At 44.0% G+C, this 18,685-nt stretch overlaps 1 protein-coding gene across 1 annotated transcript in view; it reads left to right on the top strand.

Moving 5' to 3' along the window:
* Window positions 1-4,342: 4,342 nt before the first annotated feature.
* SAR1 (SUPPRESSOR OF AUXIN RESISTANCE1) overlaps window positions 4,343-18,685 on the top strand; it is a 140,351-nt gene continuing 126,008 nt past the window's right edge. Inside the window, exons 1-5 of the mRNA XM_086814697.1 lie at window positions 4,343-4,653; window positions 5,049-5,178; window positions 14,053-14,323; window positions 14,402-14,465; window positions 14,562-14,719. Coding sequence (XP_086670823.1) covers window positions 4,502-4,653; window positions 5,049-5,178; window positions 14,053-14,323; window positions 14,402-14,465; window positions 14,562-14,719 — 775 coding nt within the window. The 5' untranslated portion in view covers window positions 4,343-4,501. The remainder of the gene's footprint in view (window positions 4,654-5,048; window positions 5,179-14,052; window positions 14,324-14,401; window positions 14,466-14,561; window positions 14,720-18,685) is intronic.

Raw genomic sequence — 18,685 nt, 5'->3', positions numbered from 1 at the left:
TGAGCGAGTTAGGGTACTGTGGAGGGTAGCTATGTAAGGCTAGGGCATACTATGGGGTGTGGGCTCCCTCCAATGCTGGACCTATTTTGGAGCCTCATGTTCCCCTGATGTAAGGTTCCTACTATAGTGTACCTAGCAACTGATGTAAGGTTCCTACTAGCAACTTGGGTGGTTCTACCCACCATTGGTGGATGATGGTGCAATTGGTTGCACTAATCTAGGTCCTTCCTAGCAATAACTACTTTCCCATTGTTCCTATCCGATTAAGCATTACATAAACCTCTCTAGCCAAGGGATTTCTTTTTATGAAAATATTCACCTTTAAAAACCTTACAGCCTTCACCATACATGAATTGGCACTTTGGACTTTAGCATTTGTGGGTTTGAGGTTCGAAAAGTCTCCCATGATTCATATGAGAGTAAGTTGTGATGAATTGCCCCTTTATCGACTAAAGAGATGCTAGGAGTATGGGTATACCAACAAAGGTAGAGATACCAACCTTCAAGCTAGTTGGTTCAATGTCCAAGTCCTCATCTTCCAGAGAAGTGAGTGCATCCATATTCATATGCAATATTTTGTTTTGAAACCACTATTTGGCTTTCACCTCATGGACTTTAGCTTCATCATAGGCTTGCTTTTTTTTTTTCTCTCCCTTTCTTGTGTGCCTCTAGCCTTATCCTATGTACTTAGGCTAGCATGTCTTGGGTTAGGGCTCCATAGTAAATTTTTAGCTTACTCCCATTGATGTATTCTTCCATCTCGATACTATCAAGGGTTTCCATTCTTATCGGGCCCTATGGAGTGATCTCAGTGACTCTAAATAGTCTCATTACTCGATATTAAAGCTTTTGTTTTTTGTTGGAACCAACCCCAAACATGAATGCTAACTCTCTCTTCTTAAGTTCATTTTTCTTAAAAATCTAGTCAAACCATATTTTATGCATAGATTTTCTAACATCAACCCATGTGAGGCTACAAATCTAGTTTTGTGTAGTTTTTGAAGATATATCAATCTCTTAGCCGCATTTGTAGTGAATGGTTCACTAACTAAAATTCTCAAACTAAGTATTCTATAGGCATCACTACATTTACTCCATTTGTCAAACCGAAATAGTGTGTATGTAGTTATAATTTTGTAGGACATGTGACAGGCCCAAAGTGCAGCTGTAAGCTTATGTTCGCAATCATTACAACTGGCCCCAACATTATTTGTAAGGATTACACACAACATTTCGTTAGTGCTCTCGACCTTTAGCCCATTGGCTTGTGGATAATATGGCAAGGATTCTCGATGGAACCCTAAAGAAACCCTTCAAGAGGCACTTATTGACAAAGTGTGATCCTTGATCACTTATAAGCTCTAATGGGCATCCAAATTTGAAAATTGTTGAGATATCGAGCTCAAGTAGTGTGGATATGGGTGACACGTCAGGATGACACTTCACACTTACACCATTGGCATGGTTGGTGAGATTATGGGTGAGATGCCGCCAGTCGTTTACAAGCTGTATGATAACCATGGTTTACTAGAGTTATGGCATAGTTATAGTGCTAGCTCATGTAGTTGGGTTCACATTATGGACTGACCTTTGTATGTTATAGTAGAAGAGTACTTCATCTTATAGTATATACTCTTATCTTTATGTTATGCTAGCTCATGTAGTTGGGTTCACATTATGGACTGACCTTTGTATGTTATAGTAGAAGAGTACTTCATCTTATAGTATATACTCTTATCTTTATGTTATGATTGTAGAAAAGAGAAGAGAATAGAAGAAAATTTAGCCATCCATTTCTCTTGTGTGCTTGTCTACTCGTGTGCTTGTCTACTCTTGTATGTGTGTCTTTGCTTGTAAGGAGCTCAAGCTCACCCTCTCCCCCACATGAAGAGTTCAAAAGGAAAGCAAGAGGCAAGTAAGTAAAGTGGTGCATACGTAAGGGAAACTCTATCTCCAAGTAAATCTTTGTAGGTAGGTGTTGTATATCACAAGTACCAAGGCAAGAAAGATGTAGTTAAAGAAAGAGTTGCATAATGTGCAGAGCAATAAGATGAGTATAAATAATTACTCATTGAAAGTAAAAGGGCCTTCATACCAACTCAAGAGGTGTATTGCATGAAAGCTTTGTTGACCTAGGTAGTAGCATTGCAGGAACAATGTTCACATCTCCTTGAAGAAGATCCTTTAATATCCTCTAGTTCTAGAAATGATTCATTAGCCCACCAAGAACATGAATATCACCAAGATAATTCTACATGTGTCTATTGCTAATGTAAGTGCTTAAGCAAGTGTTTGAAATCAATGCAAGTTCTTAATATAATTCTACATGTGTCTACTATTAATGTGAGTGTTGTGAAGATGTTACTAGAGCTATATTTGCTTAAGCAAAGTGAAGATGGTACTACAGCTATATTTGCTTAAGCAAATGTTTGAAATTAGCACAAGTTATTAGTATAAACTTGTGAGGCATTCAAATGACTTGGTTGATGAGGGACATCACACCTTGCAAGTTACAAGGCAAACTTCACACCTTGCGAGTTACTTGGTTGACGAGAGACATCACATCTTGCAAGTTACAAGGTAAACTTCTTCAAGAGGGGTCAATATAAGTAAAATAACCTATGAAAAATGTGGGTGTGCTAACTCATGATCACTTTACATAGCACAAGCTTCTTATGGGGTAGGGAAGGGTATGAACAATATGGACAATGTATTTCGTCATGCGTGGCAAGTGGATGTCACCCACCTAATTAGTTTCAATTCATCATTCTTTTGATGTGTTTTCTTGAGAAGGCAAAGGCTACAACACATTATTAAAATTTTGGTTATAAATGCAAAGTAGGTATGTGTATACTTTAACGTAGTTATACTTTAACGTAGTTATACTATGAAAACAAACTCTTTCACACTTGTACTTCTTTTATGACTATGAATACAATATCTAACCCTATCATACTTTAGCTAAAGCTAAGGTTGTCGAGATGAGACAAACGGAAAGGCAACGGACCAGAAGAGAGAACGAACCAATGTCAAAATGAACAGGAGTGTTATGTAATCGCAGGAGTAGAGTTGGCTTTTCTATATGCGGATGCTTGCATGGAGCTATAGGAGGATAGGACTTCGACATAATGAAAATGGCATGCAGACGAATGCTGCCCACTCGCACATATAGGTAAACACAACCCATCATGAACACACAATTCAAGAACAGCCCAGAAGAGAAGTATGTGCATTGAAGTCCCTACCAAAACCGGTAGCCTGACATGGTGAAGTGATGTAGCCCCACAACATATAGCACCCACAGAAGGTGGACATTCAGAGACCTCCAGACAAAAACCGATGTCGATGATCTAGCATGATTGGACCCTTCTATAACATCACAACAACATACAGACGACGCAAGCATGATGACCTCCACACCATCGAGCAGGCACGCCATATTATTTAGAAACGTCCACAACAAACAGGACGTCCATCCTCCAAGGAGGAATGGTGAAGGAAGCATCCCACCTACAACAATATTGAAAAGGTAACACATCACGAGGACACATGCAACATAACCATGCAAGTGTGTGAAATAAAGCAAGCCACCTCCGTCATTATACGTGTAAGGAAACCATACAAATGTGTAAAATAAACGGAAGCCAACTCCGGTTTTGACCCCCTCTATTCACTATGTGCCATTAATTAATTAATGAGATAAGGTTAACCTTTGCGTACCCTTGCCCAACTTGCCTCGACCACCCTCCCTCGCCCTAGCTTCCCTCGCGTTGTCCAGCAGAGCAAGCCCTCACCTCTAGCACCCTCTTCTTGTCCCTCTCCCTCTCTTGCTCGCCCTAGCCTCTCCTCGTCCCACTCCCTCCCTCTTATTCCACGCTAGCCTCCCCTCCATCTCCGGCTCAAGCACCTTTTATACCACTCAAAGTCGACGTTCGATGAATCTAGAAGGCACTAGATTTTTGCCTAAGGTTATCACAGCTTTAATTCTTTTCTTCGAAGGTTTATGCTCACCCATTAATTAATTAATAGCAAACCAAAATTTTGCTGCCATATTGTGACCCCTAATACATTTGAACTATTAAGGGCTTAAGTCTTATACTCTTTCCCCTAATACATTTGAACTATTAAGGGCTTAAGTCTTATACTCTTTCCCCTTTGTAGGGGAATTTTGTTGCCATATTGTGACCCCTAATATATTTGAGCTATTAAGGGCTTAAGTGTTATACTCTTTCCCCTTTGTAGGGGAATTGGTGCACTTTATTTCTTTTCTTTGAAGGTTTATGCTCACCCATTAATTAATTAATAGCAAACCAAAATTTTGCTGCCATATTGTGACCCCTATTACATTTGAACTATTAAGGGCTTAAGTCTTATACTCTTTCCCCTAATACCAACTATTAAGGGCTTAAGTCTTTTACTCTTTCCCCTTTGTAGGGGAATTGGCGCACTTTTGCTTTGAGTGTCTTTTCTGTAGGAGCTGCACTGGGATACGCGTAAAGCCATGGAGGTTCCTGTAGCGGGCAGCGATCACGTGAAGTGGAATCAGGTTAGGGTGCCCGCCCAACTCTCAGCCGCGGAGCCCTGTTGCCCTCTCACTGCAGACATGGCTGGAACTGCTGCTTTTGACCCTCCATCCTGCCGTCAAGTTGTCTGGTAAGCCTGAATCTTTTTCTTTCGTTGATGCTCTTAGCACACAATCTATGTCTGTAATGTATCCATGCATGCGGATATATATATGTATGTAATTTTGTTTGGATGAATGCATTAATTTATGCACGTGTGTATAATGTATGTAAATGTATAGCATATAAATGCATGCACACACATATGTACGTGTACGTGTATATATATACATATATGTAGGTAAGCAGGAATGTGTGTGCACTCACACACACATGCCTACACGTGGGATTGAATATATGTGTGAATGAATAAGTCTATGTATATGTGAATGTGTATGTATGCATGAATGAAAGAATGATTGTATGTCGCAGAGTGCATATATGTATTGATGTAGCATAGATTTCATATGCATATTTTCAACACAGGCGAGTTCATAAGTCAGCGCCCACAACCCTAGAGCTTTTGGAGCTGGATGATAATGAAGCACATATATCAGGCCTGCAGCTTGCCTTCGAAGAGCCATTGTCTCCATTCCTTGCTATGTACCCTGACCAGGCAAGTCCTATGCTCAACATCAACATAAATGTATTATATGAGACCGTAGTACTATCATGCAGTTCCTCTTTGGTTACAAGCATGCTTTTCATGCAAGGGGAAAGCATTCTGGTGTGTGCTGCTTAAGAATTTCCATGGATCCTTTCCCATTGCTTTCATAGGTGTTTAGTTTGCCTAGAGTACACTCACAATATAGATATAGGCATGGCGAGGCTGCAAGACTGCTGACTGTCATTGAAAGTCTTCAAGGTTTTGGGACCTCCTCTTCATCCTGTTTGTCTGATGAGATTAGGTGGGCTTAATGTTGTGATGCGTAACATGGAGCGTAGGGTGGACATATTGTAGTGAGGCACTTATTTATTTATTTTAGCCCATGCAATCTCAACCTTAAGTCGGGTTGCATGCTGTTCCATCCATCTTTGCACCTGTTGGACAGGGTGACTATCCATAAATATTACTATATGTCTCAGTAGGTTCCTCGTGAACAAAGTTTAGGGTTGGGATACACAAGTTATCCAAGTCCCAATTGCAAGGGCATATACCTTGCGTTGTAATATGTTGGACAAAATGGACTTAGGTATTTGTGCTACTCCAATACTAAAAAAAAAAATTAGGTGTCTCTTGTGCGATAAAATTGCCCTTGCATGGGATCAATATAATAAAACTTGCTCAACACGTGCATAATGATTAGACACTTGTTGTTTTTCTTATTGAGGTTAGTGGTCAGATTCGTCACAAAATCCATGCTAATCTGCTCAAAATAAGGTCAAGAAAATTAAGGGCATGAGCAGATGGGGTGTCTTGCCCCCATGAGGTAGCCTCAATAGGCTTATAATACTTAGGCAAAGCTAGGGCTGCATCTAATGTAACCGGTTTGAACCCTTTGACATGACACTTAATGTCTGCGATTAATGTGGAAACAAAGGTTTCTCGTTGGTTGTATGGGGACTCTTGAAGTTGGATTGCCCACCTCTAGACCTTTAATTGGGTGGTTGTCTCTTTCTCTAATTGGATAATCGTGTTCGTCTATCCCTTGCTACAAGCCTTGCCTTGTAGCGGTTCAACGCTAACATCAGCTTTAAGCTTATAAATCCACTTCGTACCAATGGCCTTTTTACCGTAAGGCAAATCTCCAAATATCAAGTGTCATTTTTGAGGATTGATATTAGTGTTTATGGAGGATCATAGACTAGAATTAACCTCATGGTTTAACCATAATGAGAATACTAGAGAGAGATTAAGACTAATCACATGAAGATTAGCATAATGACAACATAATGATGATCAAATAAGCTTGTACTTTGCATTAGATGTGAGCCTCTTATATAGGCAAGGGTACGAGTGATTATCTCACACTAAACTAATCTATGATTAGTTGAGTGATTAAGGCTTCCTACATTCTCTCTCCTGATTGTAGCACCATAAAGAGGCGGGCTTCGAAACCTTAGTAGTTGGTACACACTGACTTGTGTGGACCTATGCAGACGCCATCCTTGGGAGGTTCTTTGTATTTCATGTTGCTTGTCGATGATTGTAGTAGATTCACTTATTTTCTTTCCCAGAAGGACCAAGCTTTTGCTTGGTTCAAGGAGTGGCATGTGATGGTTGAGAAAGAGTTTGGCTTGAAGATAAAAGACACTTAGGGCTGACAAAGGAGGAGAGTTTTCTTTCAATGCATTCGTGCGATTTTGTGCGGAACATGACATCAAGCGGGAGCTGGCCAATACAAGTTCGCCTTCAGAGAATGGAGTAGTTGAGCGAAAGAACAGGACTGTGGTGGAGATGATGAGGACGATGCTGGAGCATCATGATCTTCCTCGTCCACTTTGGGGAGAGGCAGTGGCTATAGTTGTCCATATCCTCAACCGTTCTCCGACGACTTCAGTACCGAACATGACTCCCTTTGAGGCGTATTTTGGTAGGAAACTAGATGTCTCCCATTTCCTTGTGTTTGGGAGTGATGCATATGTTCACATTCCAAAGAAGGAGAGGAGGAAGCTTGACTCAAAGTTCCAAAAGCTTGTCTCTGTGGGATATAACTCTCTTTCCAAGGGATACAAGTTGTACGATCCAGAGAGGAATGAGGTCGTAGCCAGCAGAGATGTGGTTTTTGATGAGAGCATGTTCTAGTTTCCACTGTTGATGAGCCGCCACTTCTTGGAGACCGAGATGATTCTGATGATGATTCCCAGTCGATTATTCCAGCTAGACAGCCTCAGTTAGTTGAGGAGGTTGAGCCTACGGCTGGAGATGAGCCCCCGCAGCAGCAGCAGTCTCCGTGTTCTGCTCGAGTACCCAGGTGGTTGGTAGACACCATTCGGGAGTCGGGTGTTACGGAGCTTCCCTCTGAATGGACCATAGAGGACGGACCTCGAAGATTGCATAGAGTTTGTGATAAAAGTCATTCAGCGGAGCTTTTACAGGTAAACTATGCTTTGATGTCTCATATCATGCGGGACAAAGAGCCCACTTCCGTCAAGGAAGCCCTTGCACAGGATACTTGGAGAGGAAAGCCATGCATGTGGAACTGGATGCCATAGAGAAGAATAAAACTTAGGAGTTGGTTTCGAGGCCGTCAAAATGGTTTGTCATTGGTGTGAAGTGGGTCTTTAAGACCAAGTATACGTCAGATGGGTCGGTGGACAAACACAAAGCCAGACTTGTGGCTAAGGGTTATGCTCAGTGGCCAGGCATCGACTATGAGGATACCTTTGCACCGATAGCGAGGATGACCACGATTCGGATTGTTCTTGTCCTTGCTTCTTCTCAGCAGTGGCCCGTATTTCAGATGGATGTGAAATCTGCATTTGTTAATGGTGACTTGTAGGAGGAGGTGTATGTTGAGTAGCCTCCAGGCTTTGAGGTTCCAGGATCAAAAGGGATGGTTTACAGGTTGCGGAAGGCCTTGTATGGTCTTAATCAAACTCCCAAGGCTTGGAATCAGAAGATTGATTCCTTCTTTCTACGGACTGGATTTCAGAGATCAGTTGCAGATCCTAACTTGTATCTCTTTCGAAAACGCGGCATGATCACATTCATCATCCTTTATGTGGATGATCTCATTCTCACTGGCGGTCATGTGGAGCACATTGTAGTGACGAAGGTTGCCTTGTCAAAGGAGTTTGAGATGATCGATTTAGACTTACTCCACTTCTTCTTGGGATTGGAGATCTGGCAGACCCAAAGGGGATTCTTTTTCTCTCAGCAGCGGTATGTCCATGAGTTGCTTGATGCCTTTGGGATGGATAACTGTAAGCCTATCATGTCACCGATGGACCCGAACACTAAACTTACAGTTAATGATCCTTGTGAGCTAGTTGATTCCTCTCTGTATCGGAAGCTTGTTGGTTCATTGATCTGGTTGTTGAACACCAGATTGGACTCGAGCTTTCTTGTGGGACTGTTGAGCTCGTTTATGCAGACACCGTTGAAGTCTCATTGGGACGTAGGGTTGTGGATCTTGCGGTATCTACAGGGTACGAAGGATCTTGGACTCTTCTACGCCATTGGAGGTGAAACGAAGGAACGAGTTCGACTCCAAGGTTGAAGTGACTCAGATTGGGGAGGAGATCCAGACACGAGGAGACCTACATTAGGCTATAGTTTTACCCTCGTCTCAGGAGTTGTTTCATGGAGCAGCAAGAGGCAGCAAACTATTGCCTTGTCGTCTACAGAGGCAGAGTATCGGGCTGCTTGTGCTGCTGCTTGCGGAGGTTGCGTGGTTGCGGAGGTTGCTTGGCGAGATTGGGTTTCCACAGAAGGAGCCCACGGTCATCCAGTGCGATAACTAGAGCTGTATCGCTATTGCTCGGAACCCGGTCTTCCATGCTCGGACCAAGCACATACAGATACAATATCACTTTGTTCGTGAGAAGATCTTGGCTGGTGACATCTTGCTTCTTTATTGTTCGACAGAGGACAATGCGGCGGACCACTTCACGAAGTCTCTACCTCAGGCTATGCTCCGGCGGCACTCCAGCTCACTGGGGTTGGTTCCACATCCAAGAACTGAGAGGGGGTGTTAGCAATCATCTCTTGTCTGTACACTATGTCAGGGCCTCTGTTGTGGGTGTGCTTGCCCATTTTAGTGTCTTCCCATTTTTCCTCACTCTGTGTATATTTTTCCTATTTTTATGGAGGAGTGGGTGCCCCCAGATGCTGGCCGACTGTGTTTTTGCTGCCCGATTGTTCTAGTGCTGCGCAACTCAGTGCTGGCCAACTGCATATCTCCTGGCCGACTGAGCATTTTGCTGGTCGTGGGCAGCCAAGGCTGCTGTCGGTTGTTTATGGGCTGGCTGACCAGCAGCCAGGGGCCATATAAAATGGCTCCTTGCCTCCACACTCCATTCTGTGTACTTCTGGGATTTTATTGGTGTATATAGTAGAGTTACACAGCTTCTCTCTCTCTCGTTCATCTGTGTATTGCTCTCTACAGTTGTCTTCATTTCCGCTGTGCATTCTGACAAACGCTCCATGTGGGCTGGCCCATAAGCTATGTGATTATGCTAAGATGCTTGTGATGCCAGATCTAATGCTAGGCTGATATCTACATGCACTATATGATGAATTCTCCAAGTGGGTAGGAGGACTGACATATGTAGACTCTCTAAAGGATTGGGAGACTGGCCTATGTAGCTCATCTTGGAGTGGGGCTCAGAATGGGGCCACGGCATACGACAAATAATCCTAGAAAAGGTATTAATACTGTATGATGTTACATACAATGCTAAGCAAGTGTGTCACATAGCACGAGAATACAGGGTGCATGTGACATTCTGGCACTAGGTTCATGGCTTCCAAGTAGTCCGACAATATCGGCGGGTATGCTTGGAAGAATTCTTCCTCTAGCCATACGGCTACATGAGTGCCTCGGTCCTTGAACTTCGTGTAGAACTGTCTTTGTCTGTGATTGGAACCATGCTTCCATCTGTGGAGGAGAATTTGTTCGGGTTGATGTTTTCAACTTTGTCAACCATCTCAGGCTGTTGCCCATCTGAGACCACCTTCAATGCTAGTCCAACATAGGGCTTCAACCAAGAAACATGGAAGACATCATGCATAGTCCAACTGTCTGGTAGCTTTAGTTGCATGGAGACATCATTGATCTTTTGGATGATTGGAAAAGGGACGAAGCTTCAAAACGAGAGCTTGGGACAATGCTTGTCCACTTGCTTTAATCTTTGCTTCATGATTCGGAGAACATCCCATTCGAGAATTGCCCTTACCTTTTCAGAGTTAAGGCTAATCTTGTCTGCACTGATGACATATCCTAGATAGTGGATCTTCTCTACTCCAAATTCGCTCTTTTTTGCATTGATATAGACCTCATTGTCTCGCAATAGTTCCGTCTTTCTAAAGCATTGGAGAGTGAGCTGGAGCAACAGTTAGCCTAGCTACTTTGGTCCCGCAGTGGAGCAGCGGATGGCTGGTCCTTTGTCTCAATACATCAACATCATGCCGCGAGACGGCCTCCCACCCAATCTCCGACACAACAGACGTGAGGACCATTGCATAGAGTTGGTTCGTGGTTCAAAGCCTCCCAACAAGTTCCCCTATCGTCTTTCTAAGACATTGGAGAGTGAGCTGGAGCAATAGTTAGCCCAGCTATTCTGGTCTAGATTTATCCGACTGTCATCCTCCCCTTTTGCCGCTTCCATTTTGTTTGTCCAAAAGAAGGATAAGTCCGCACGCTTATGTGTGGATTACAAGCTAACACTTAAGAATAGATTCCCCATGTCCAGAATAGAGTACATCCTAGAACGACTCAATGGTGCAAAATTTTTCTCTAAGATAGTGGCTACCATCATGTTCGGATCTTCGAGGCCGACATTCCAAAAACTGCCTTTAGGATCGAGCGTGGCCACTACGAATTGTGGTGATGCCCTTGGGACTCACCAATGCACCAGTGACGTTCAACAAAATGATGTCTCGGGTTTTTCGAGATCTCATTGGCAAATGCGTCTTTATCTTCTTAGATGACATCCTTATCTTCTTAGGGATTGCAGAGCAACATGAGTGAGATGTGGCAGAGGTTTTGCAACTCTTGCAAGACAATGAGTTGTTTATCAATGCCAAGAAGAGTGAGTTTGGAGTATTGGAAATTCATTACCTGGGATACATCATCAGTTCATCAGGTATTAGCCACGATCCTGAAAAGGTACAAGTCATTCTCAGTTGGGATGTTCCCACTACAGCCCAAGAAATCCGCTCATTTGTGGGTCTTTGTTAGGCCTACAACACATCCATGGACAAGTTTTCTGACCTTGCAGCACCTCTCACTGACTTGCTCAAGGGTGTGAAGACTCGTCGTCAGAAAGTATCCGTCACGAGCAAGGCTCTAGAGGCATTTTAGGCAATGTAGAAAGTTGCCTCTGAGTCACCAGTTTTGAAGTTGGCATCGTGGGATGATCCTTTCGAGGTGATTACTGATGCTAGTAACCTCGTCATTGGAGCTGTTTTCCAGCAAGATGGTAGGCAAGTGGCTTATTATAGCCGCAAGCTGAATAACTCTGAAAAGGATTATTCGGTGTATGACAAAGAGCTTTTGGGGGTGATGACTACTTATAAGGAAAGCACTTTTTTTACGGGACAGTTAAGACAGATCACCAGGCACTTAAATGGTTGCAAACCATGCCCAATGCCCAATGCCCAATGGAGTGACAGGCAGTCTAGATTGTTTCAATTGTTCTAACAATTTGGGGGAATGATTGAATACGTCACTGGCAAAAACAACCCTGTTGTCGATGCTCTTAGTCTAAAAGGCATAATCCAGACATTGTAGGAGCCCAATGTGCTGGAAATTTAAGGCAAAGACTTGGATAGTAGGAAGACATAGTATCCGGATTCGAAAGAATTCAAGACTCAATATCCGGTGGCCCTCAATTTAGAACAAGGCCACTACGATATACAGGATGGTTGGTTGTTTTTTAAGAACCGTCTCTGTGTGCTAAAAGAAAAGCGCCAAGTCCTTTCCCACGATGCCCATGATTCTCTTGTTGGAGGTCATTGGGTATCAATAGTACCTTGGAGAATTAGAGAGGTCATTCTATTGGCCTAAGATGCGATGGGATGTGTACCAACATGTCCAATCATGTTAGATATGTCAAAAGGTGAAAGTTCCTCATACAAAACAGGCAGGGTTACTCGAGCCTTTTCCTATTCCTGAGGGACCTTTTCACGATATCAGTATGGACTTCGTAGGCCCTCTTCCTGCCTTAGTGGGATCTAGAAACACACACTGTATGACAATTGTGGACAGATTCAGTAAGTTTTGTATGCTCATTTCATGCAAGCAGACAGCCACAACCGAGGACAGAGCTCGCTTGTTCATTCAGCTTTGGTACCCCATTGGTGGTTTGCCACAGACTATCGCATCAGATAGGGATCCAAAATTCACGTCTCCATTTTTGGAGAGCATTGTTTGACGACTTTGGGACTAAGTTGCAACTCTCCAGTGCATTCCATCTACAAACAGATGTCGAAACAATCAATTGGATGTTCTCAAATCATACTGCCGTAACAAGTAGGCGAAATGGGAACAATACCGTCCATTGGTTCAGGCAATCTTAAACAATACACTCTCGTCGAGTATTGGTTGGACATCGTATGAGGCAGCATTTGGTCGCCGGTTTCTCATCTCTTTTGATGCGACACGTGTCACCATCTCTTGAGGCTAATAAAACCATCGAGACATTCTTGAAAATTATGGAGTTAGCTAAGGAGCGCCTTGCCAAAGCTCAGGAAGCATATACCCGGCAAGCTAACAAGTCTAGTTCATTCTAGACAGCCCCATGGCGGAGATACTTGATCTAAGGAGAGGGCAACACTTCAACTGATCAGCATACATGGATCTACCTGATATACATTTTTCAGTATTTTCGAGTATTTTCTACTCAGTATCATCTCGAAGTCTTACAGTTCTGTTCTTATAACTGTAGGACAATCAGTTTATTGTATTTTTTAGTCTCATTTAGTTGTTCTCTTTGATGAGACACCAACTTCAGATGTACTCTCAGTTTTGGTCTCATAGGCCACTATGGCCTCTTAGACATGTGAATATATCATTTCATTTCTCTGTCAAGCTATGAATTGACAAGGAGGCATCCATCATCCATGGCATCCTCCTCACGTGGCGGCGCGCCGGCGGCACTTCAAGTTCCTTTAGGACGACGGGATGGACATGGTGGGATGAGGTCAATCACACCCCATCCTCTCATGGAGGTGGTGCACGGCCATGGGCATGCAAGCTTTGCCCGTATAGGCGAGTGGGTGGCGCCGACAAAGTAATTTTTAAGTGCCGTTCCTACCCCCATCCCCGTTCCCTACATACAGCCGTCCCCCGTCCCGTTCCCTACATACAGCCGTCCCCCGTCCCGTTCCTGTCCCCGTTCCCCGTTCCCCGTCCCCCGTCCCTTGTGACTCTGAACCTATGCCAACATTGGGTAGAGCTTCAAGGTGTAGGTGCTAGATTTGCAGCAGTTTTGGTGGAATAATTGTAGTATCTGCTCTTAGTTTGAAAGGCTATCCCAAGAGCAGTCTACAGGCAACCTACAAATTGGACCATGATCTCCATGAGAAATGGGGAAACCTTGCTTGCCGATTGCAAAAGACACTTAGAAAGGTGCTGGCCGTGGCTCACAGGAACTTACTGCTCTTGCTGGACACAGCTACGAATTTGCCTCCAGATGTTCAATGTTACTCATAGGCTGAGAATATAAAATCTTTGTCAACATAGGAATTTGTGCCTTAAGACTCCCCCAACAAGTATGATGCCTTTAGGCACGAGCAGAAGCATGAAGTGAACATACTTCACTTTATCACATTTAAAGCTGTTCTTCTTGACATGAACTTAGTTGTGCTTCTTTCTCTTTCCAGGTTCAAGTGAATTATGAGGAAGGGACATTGTCTGCCTTCGTGGTCACTATCTCGGGTGCTGTCTACATACTGAAGATTAGAACCTTCTACAAGTACAGAAATGTTTCGGCCCTTGCAAGATCTGAGATGGTTCAGTTTTCGCTTGCTAGTGACCTTGCACGACTTGATCAGATTACATCGTTTGCAGCATTAGGAGGTAGTATTTGTGTCGGCGGGAAAAATGGCTCTATTCTTTGCTACTCTTTTGAACGGATCAATGGGGAAGCCAGAGGTAATGGTTGGAATCTTGTGGTGCTCTTTGTAGGAACTGTATTGAGTGACTTTGTTTATAGTTTTTGGGTTTTTGCAGATCAGTGCTTTGAATTAAAAGATTCTGATGCTCTATTGGGGCGCTTGTGGGGACTAGTGGCAAGGTAGTGTACTTTAATCAAATCAATTCCAATCTCATCAATGTGTGCTATGTTATATGGGCAATGAGCAATGAGTCTTCCATTCACTGCTGCAAACAGGGTAAAAATTGCTGGTCCTCTTCAGAGCTTAAACATGCAGCTGCATAAAGAGAGGATGATGCTTTTTGCTCTACATGAAGATGGAACATTCAGGTTATGGGATCTCTATGATCGTTCCCGTCTGCTGAATTTCAACCTGTACAAGGGGGATCTCACAGGCATGGTTTCTCAACGCCAGATTCTGTTTCTGATAACCTGTTTGGGTTTTATTTCGCTGCTAATACACCTTATTTTTTATAAGAAGTGTTCCATTGATCAAGCCCAATGCTCTAATCTATGCTTGAGGCAAGGGATACAAGCAGCATGTGTGCATTGTAGTGCAAGGTTATCCCTTACTGACTGTGTGTGTATAGGAGATGCTTAGCACACATGCAAGTAAAGACTTCTAATTATCACTTTTTTTCCCCAGGAAAAAGATACTTCTATTAGTTAAAAAATAGCAGCCTGAGGGCTAGATGTACATGCTCAGAACTCTCGTGGGAGGCAAAAACAAACTGGGGAGGGGTGTTTCCCTCCATGGTTGGCCGCTCTCAGAGGGGGGGGGGGGTGGTCTCGTGGAGGGAAGGAGAGCCAAACTGGCTGCCTGTAATGCCAACAAGTAATCTTGCCAGCCTGATCAATGAGAAAGGGACCCGCATGCGATCCGACCTAGTGGAGGGTATGAATGATTTCAGTCCAAATAGAGTGGATGATTCAGGTGGAAGGGTGAGAGTACCCTCGGTGGCCTTGCTGCAATTGGCCCACCATATTTTTTGCCATGCAGCTATGCTGCTGATGAAAATCTCCCATCTCGGACTGGTGCCTGAAACCAGGGCATTGCCGACTCGTTGGGGGTGGGAATTGTATCAATCTTGGAGTGAGAGAGTTGAAGCGCGTGCCCACGTGCTGCCTCCTCGTAGAAAAGAGGGGCCGATCTCGGTCACCGAGGCTACTTCCCCCAACCAAGGCTTTAAATCTCTGAAAGTGAGCAAACACTTCACTTTTCTCCTTCACTCATGAAATAAACCCACACTTTCCTAGTGTGGTCATCAATGAATGTAACATAGTACCTGCAACTTGCAATTGTTGCGGTCTTGGTCGGTCTCCGTACATCTGAATGTATGACATCCAATGGCCTTGCACTGACATGCTTTTCATGTGGGAAAGCATGTTTGGCCTGCTTACCAAGTTGGCATGCTTCACACACCTTATGCATACCATCAACCTTAAACTTTGGCAAACCTGCAACAGTATTTTGGGCCTACATAGACTTCAGTCGTTGTACATTCACATGACCAATGCGCTTGTGCCATATGTCAATATCTGCAATGACACTATTCCATGCGCAAACATGGCTGTCTTCATCTTAAGCATGCTCACATCCAAAGTAAACATCTTGCCATTTCTGTTACCCTTTGCAACCAAGTGACACTTATTTTTGAAGTCTTCCACAAAACATCCTTGAGGATTAAACCTCACGTGCAGACCCTGCTCAACCATCTGTCCAAGAGTGGCTCGGGCCTTAGTCCACTGCAAGTTGGGGTCTGGGGTCCACCGAGAGACGGCGTGTCCACCGAGAGACGGCGTGTAGGCTGATATCCGAGTGAGCAGGAAAGCGTTCCAGGACTCATCCCCTGGCAGAAGGCCTCGAACAACTAGCTTGCCCAGGCTGGCTCTGCTGTGAATAGATGGATCAATGATGCCCAACCCACCACAATGACGGGGCTGAATAATAACCCTCTAGGCCACCTTGGCCCTAGCAAGGCTGTCCCTTCCCAAAGAAAGTTCTGGAACAACCTTTGCACTTGTCCAAGCCATACTCGGGAGAACCAACAAGTGGTAATGTACCACATGGTGGCCAAGTCTGGTTGGTTGGCCACCACCATGCGGCAGGTGAGGGAGAGATGGGTGGTGCTCGAGTAAAGGAGCTTCATCCAAATGCTCAGAATAAGAGGGGCAAGCTGCTGCTTTGGCGAAAGATCAATCTCCTCGTAACATCCCAGGTATCTAACTGGGGTGTCGTGCGGAATCCACTAAAAAGACTCAACTGGTCTCCAAGCCGAGGTGGGTGAGGATCCAAACTGAAAACCACATGACTTGTGTCAGTGGATTTGAGCTCCTGATGCCAAGCAGAAGAGCTTGATGGCGTGCACAAATGTTTGAAGATTCCCCTCTTCGCTTGAGAGGTCGGCGGCGGTATCGTCTGTAAACTTGGAGTCTAGAAGCTCCTCCTGTGTGACCGGATGGGGAGACAAAGACCCTCTGCACCCTAGTCCCCTAGGTAGCCAAGAAATAGCTCATCGCCTCAGCAACAAAGAGGAAGAGGAAGGGGGCCAATGGACACCTCTGACGTAGAGGAACTTGTCACTCTTTGGCCTCTTGGATGAGGACTTGACTGTGGGTGGTGGAATAAAGCGTTCTCCCTTCTTTCTCTTAGGCCTAATATTTGAAGCCTATCCCTTAAAAGAAAAGTTCCTCCTTAGTTATTGTGGTTGGGAATCCCATCCGAGACAAAAGCCCAATCCACTTTGTCTTAGCCTTTCTCACATACTAGGAGCAGCACTACCATACCCTCTTGTTGAAAACGGGCCATGGTGGTCGCCTCCCAAAAAGTGAAGATGTTATCCAGGATGCTCCTATCATGGATAAAGTTTGTCTGAGTGCCTTGAATCAGATCTGGGACGTGAGGCTGCAGGTGGTGGCTGATGGCTTTGGCGAGGATTTTGTAGGCGTGGCCAAGGAGAAAGGGGTGCAAGTGTTGTACCTCCAAACTGTCACCACCCTCCTTGGAAATCAAGTGAATGAGCCCCTCTGAAAGCCCTTCTGGCATGAGGCGAGGGATCACGATCTCATTGAAAGTGGCCCTAGAGCCGTCCTCCATGCCGCGAGTCAAAGGCCTCGAGGGTGTTACTTAGCTCCTCACTCGAGAAGGGGGGGAGCTCAAAGATCTATGTAGTTTGAGGGAGACCACCTCTCGCGTGTGCTGCCACACTCTCTCTCTCATTGCCTCAATTTGGGGGGTGAGAGGAAGGACCGGCCAAGAGGAGTTCTCTGTAAAAATCTGTGGCAATGGCCCGCACATGAGGGAGATCTGACTCAATGGTGGCATTTGGACAACTCAACTTGGTTTATGTGCCTACACATGATAGGCATGACAACATGGCAGATTTGTTCATGAAGGCTCTTCCTCGCGAAAGTTTGAAGCTTTTTGAAAAGCTTTGGGCTTGTTGCCTTTTGGGGTTTTATGAGCCATTAGGAGAGGTTTTTTCCTTGAGCTCTTGTACACGTGAATCAACTGTTATTTCACTTACGGGCTTCACATATTATTGTACTTTTGTACATAATCCATGACATTTCTTTGTGTGCCTCTCCTTGTACTCTCACGACCTTGCTTCTTTGAGTGTGTGTGTGTGTGTGTGGATTTTTGTGTTTGGCTACGACATCTCTTCACCATGCATCAAATTTTTGACCTAGAATCACTAGTCGAAGCTTAGACAAAACTTGATATGCTCTTCGGTGCTAGTGCTAAAAACTCAAAGTTATCTTTGGAAATCACTTTGTTTGAGTTGCAATTGAAGACAAGAGAATCTCTTGTTGCACATGTTAAGAAAATGAGGAGTCTCATAACTCAACTAGCTCCAGTTTAGTCTCCAGTAATTGAAGATGATGCCATGGTAGTGCTTCTCAAAAGCATTCCTAAGGAGTATGACAACTTGGTGACCACCTTGAAGAACATTCCTAATCCTACCTTGGAGGGAATCACTAGTTCTTTATAGGTTGATGAAAGAAAGAAGAAGCAAACGGTCAACAAAAGCTATCATAGACCAAGGTTTTGTTCTAAAGTCCAAGGGCTCATATAGAGGACAAGCCAAAAGTAAAGCTTGCAGAAGATTATGTGGGAAAAGCAATCACTTGGAAAAGGATTGTTTTAGCCTAAATCCTTGTGGCATATGTGGAAAAAGCAATCATCTTGAAAAAGATTGCTATTCAAAGAAAAACATTGCAAATATTATTGAAGAGCCTTTCATACAAGAGGCCAACTATTGTATTGATGATTGGGCTTTTTAAGTCCATTGTGTGTGTTGTTTTCTTTTGTGTGATCTGATCTCTTGTATGTCCTTATACTTGGGATCCCATAACAGACA

The sequence above is a fragment of the Cibotium barometz genome, chromosome 20 (assembly GCF_041138505.1).
Source record: "Cibotium barometz isolate CiBa-2024 chromosome 20, ASM4113850v1, whole genome shotgun sequence".
Taxonomy (NCBI): domain Eukaryota; kingdom Viridiplantae; phylum Streptophyta; class Polypodiopsida; order Cyatheales; family Cibotiaceae; genus Cibotium; species Cibotium barometz.
The sequence above is the reverse complement of the archived record's forward strand: the minus strand, read 5'-3'. Positions and strand labels throughout refer to the sequence as shown.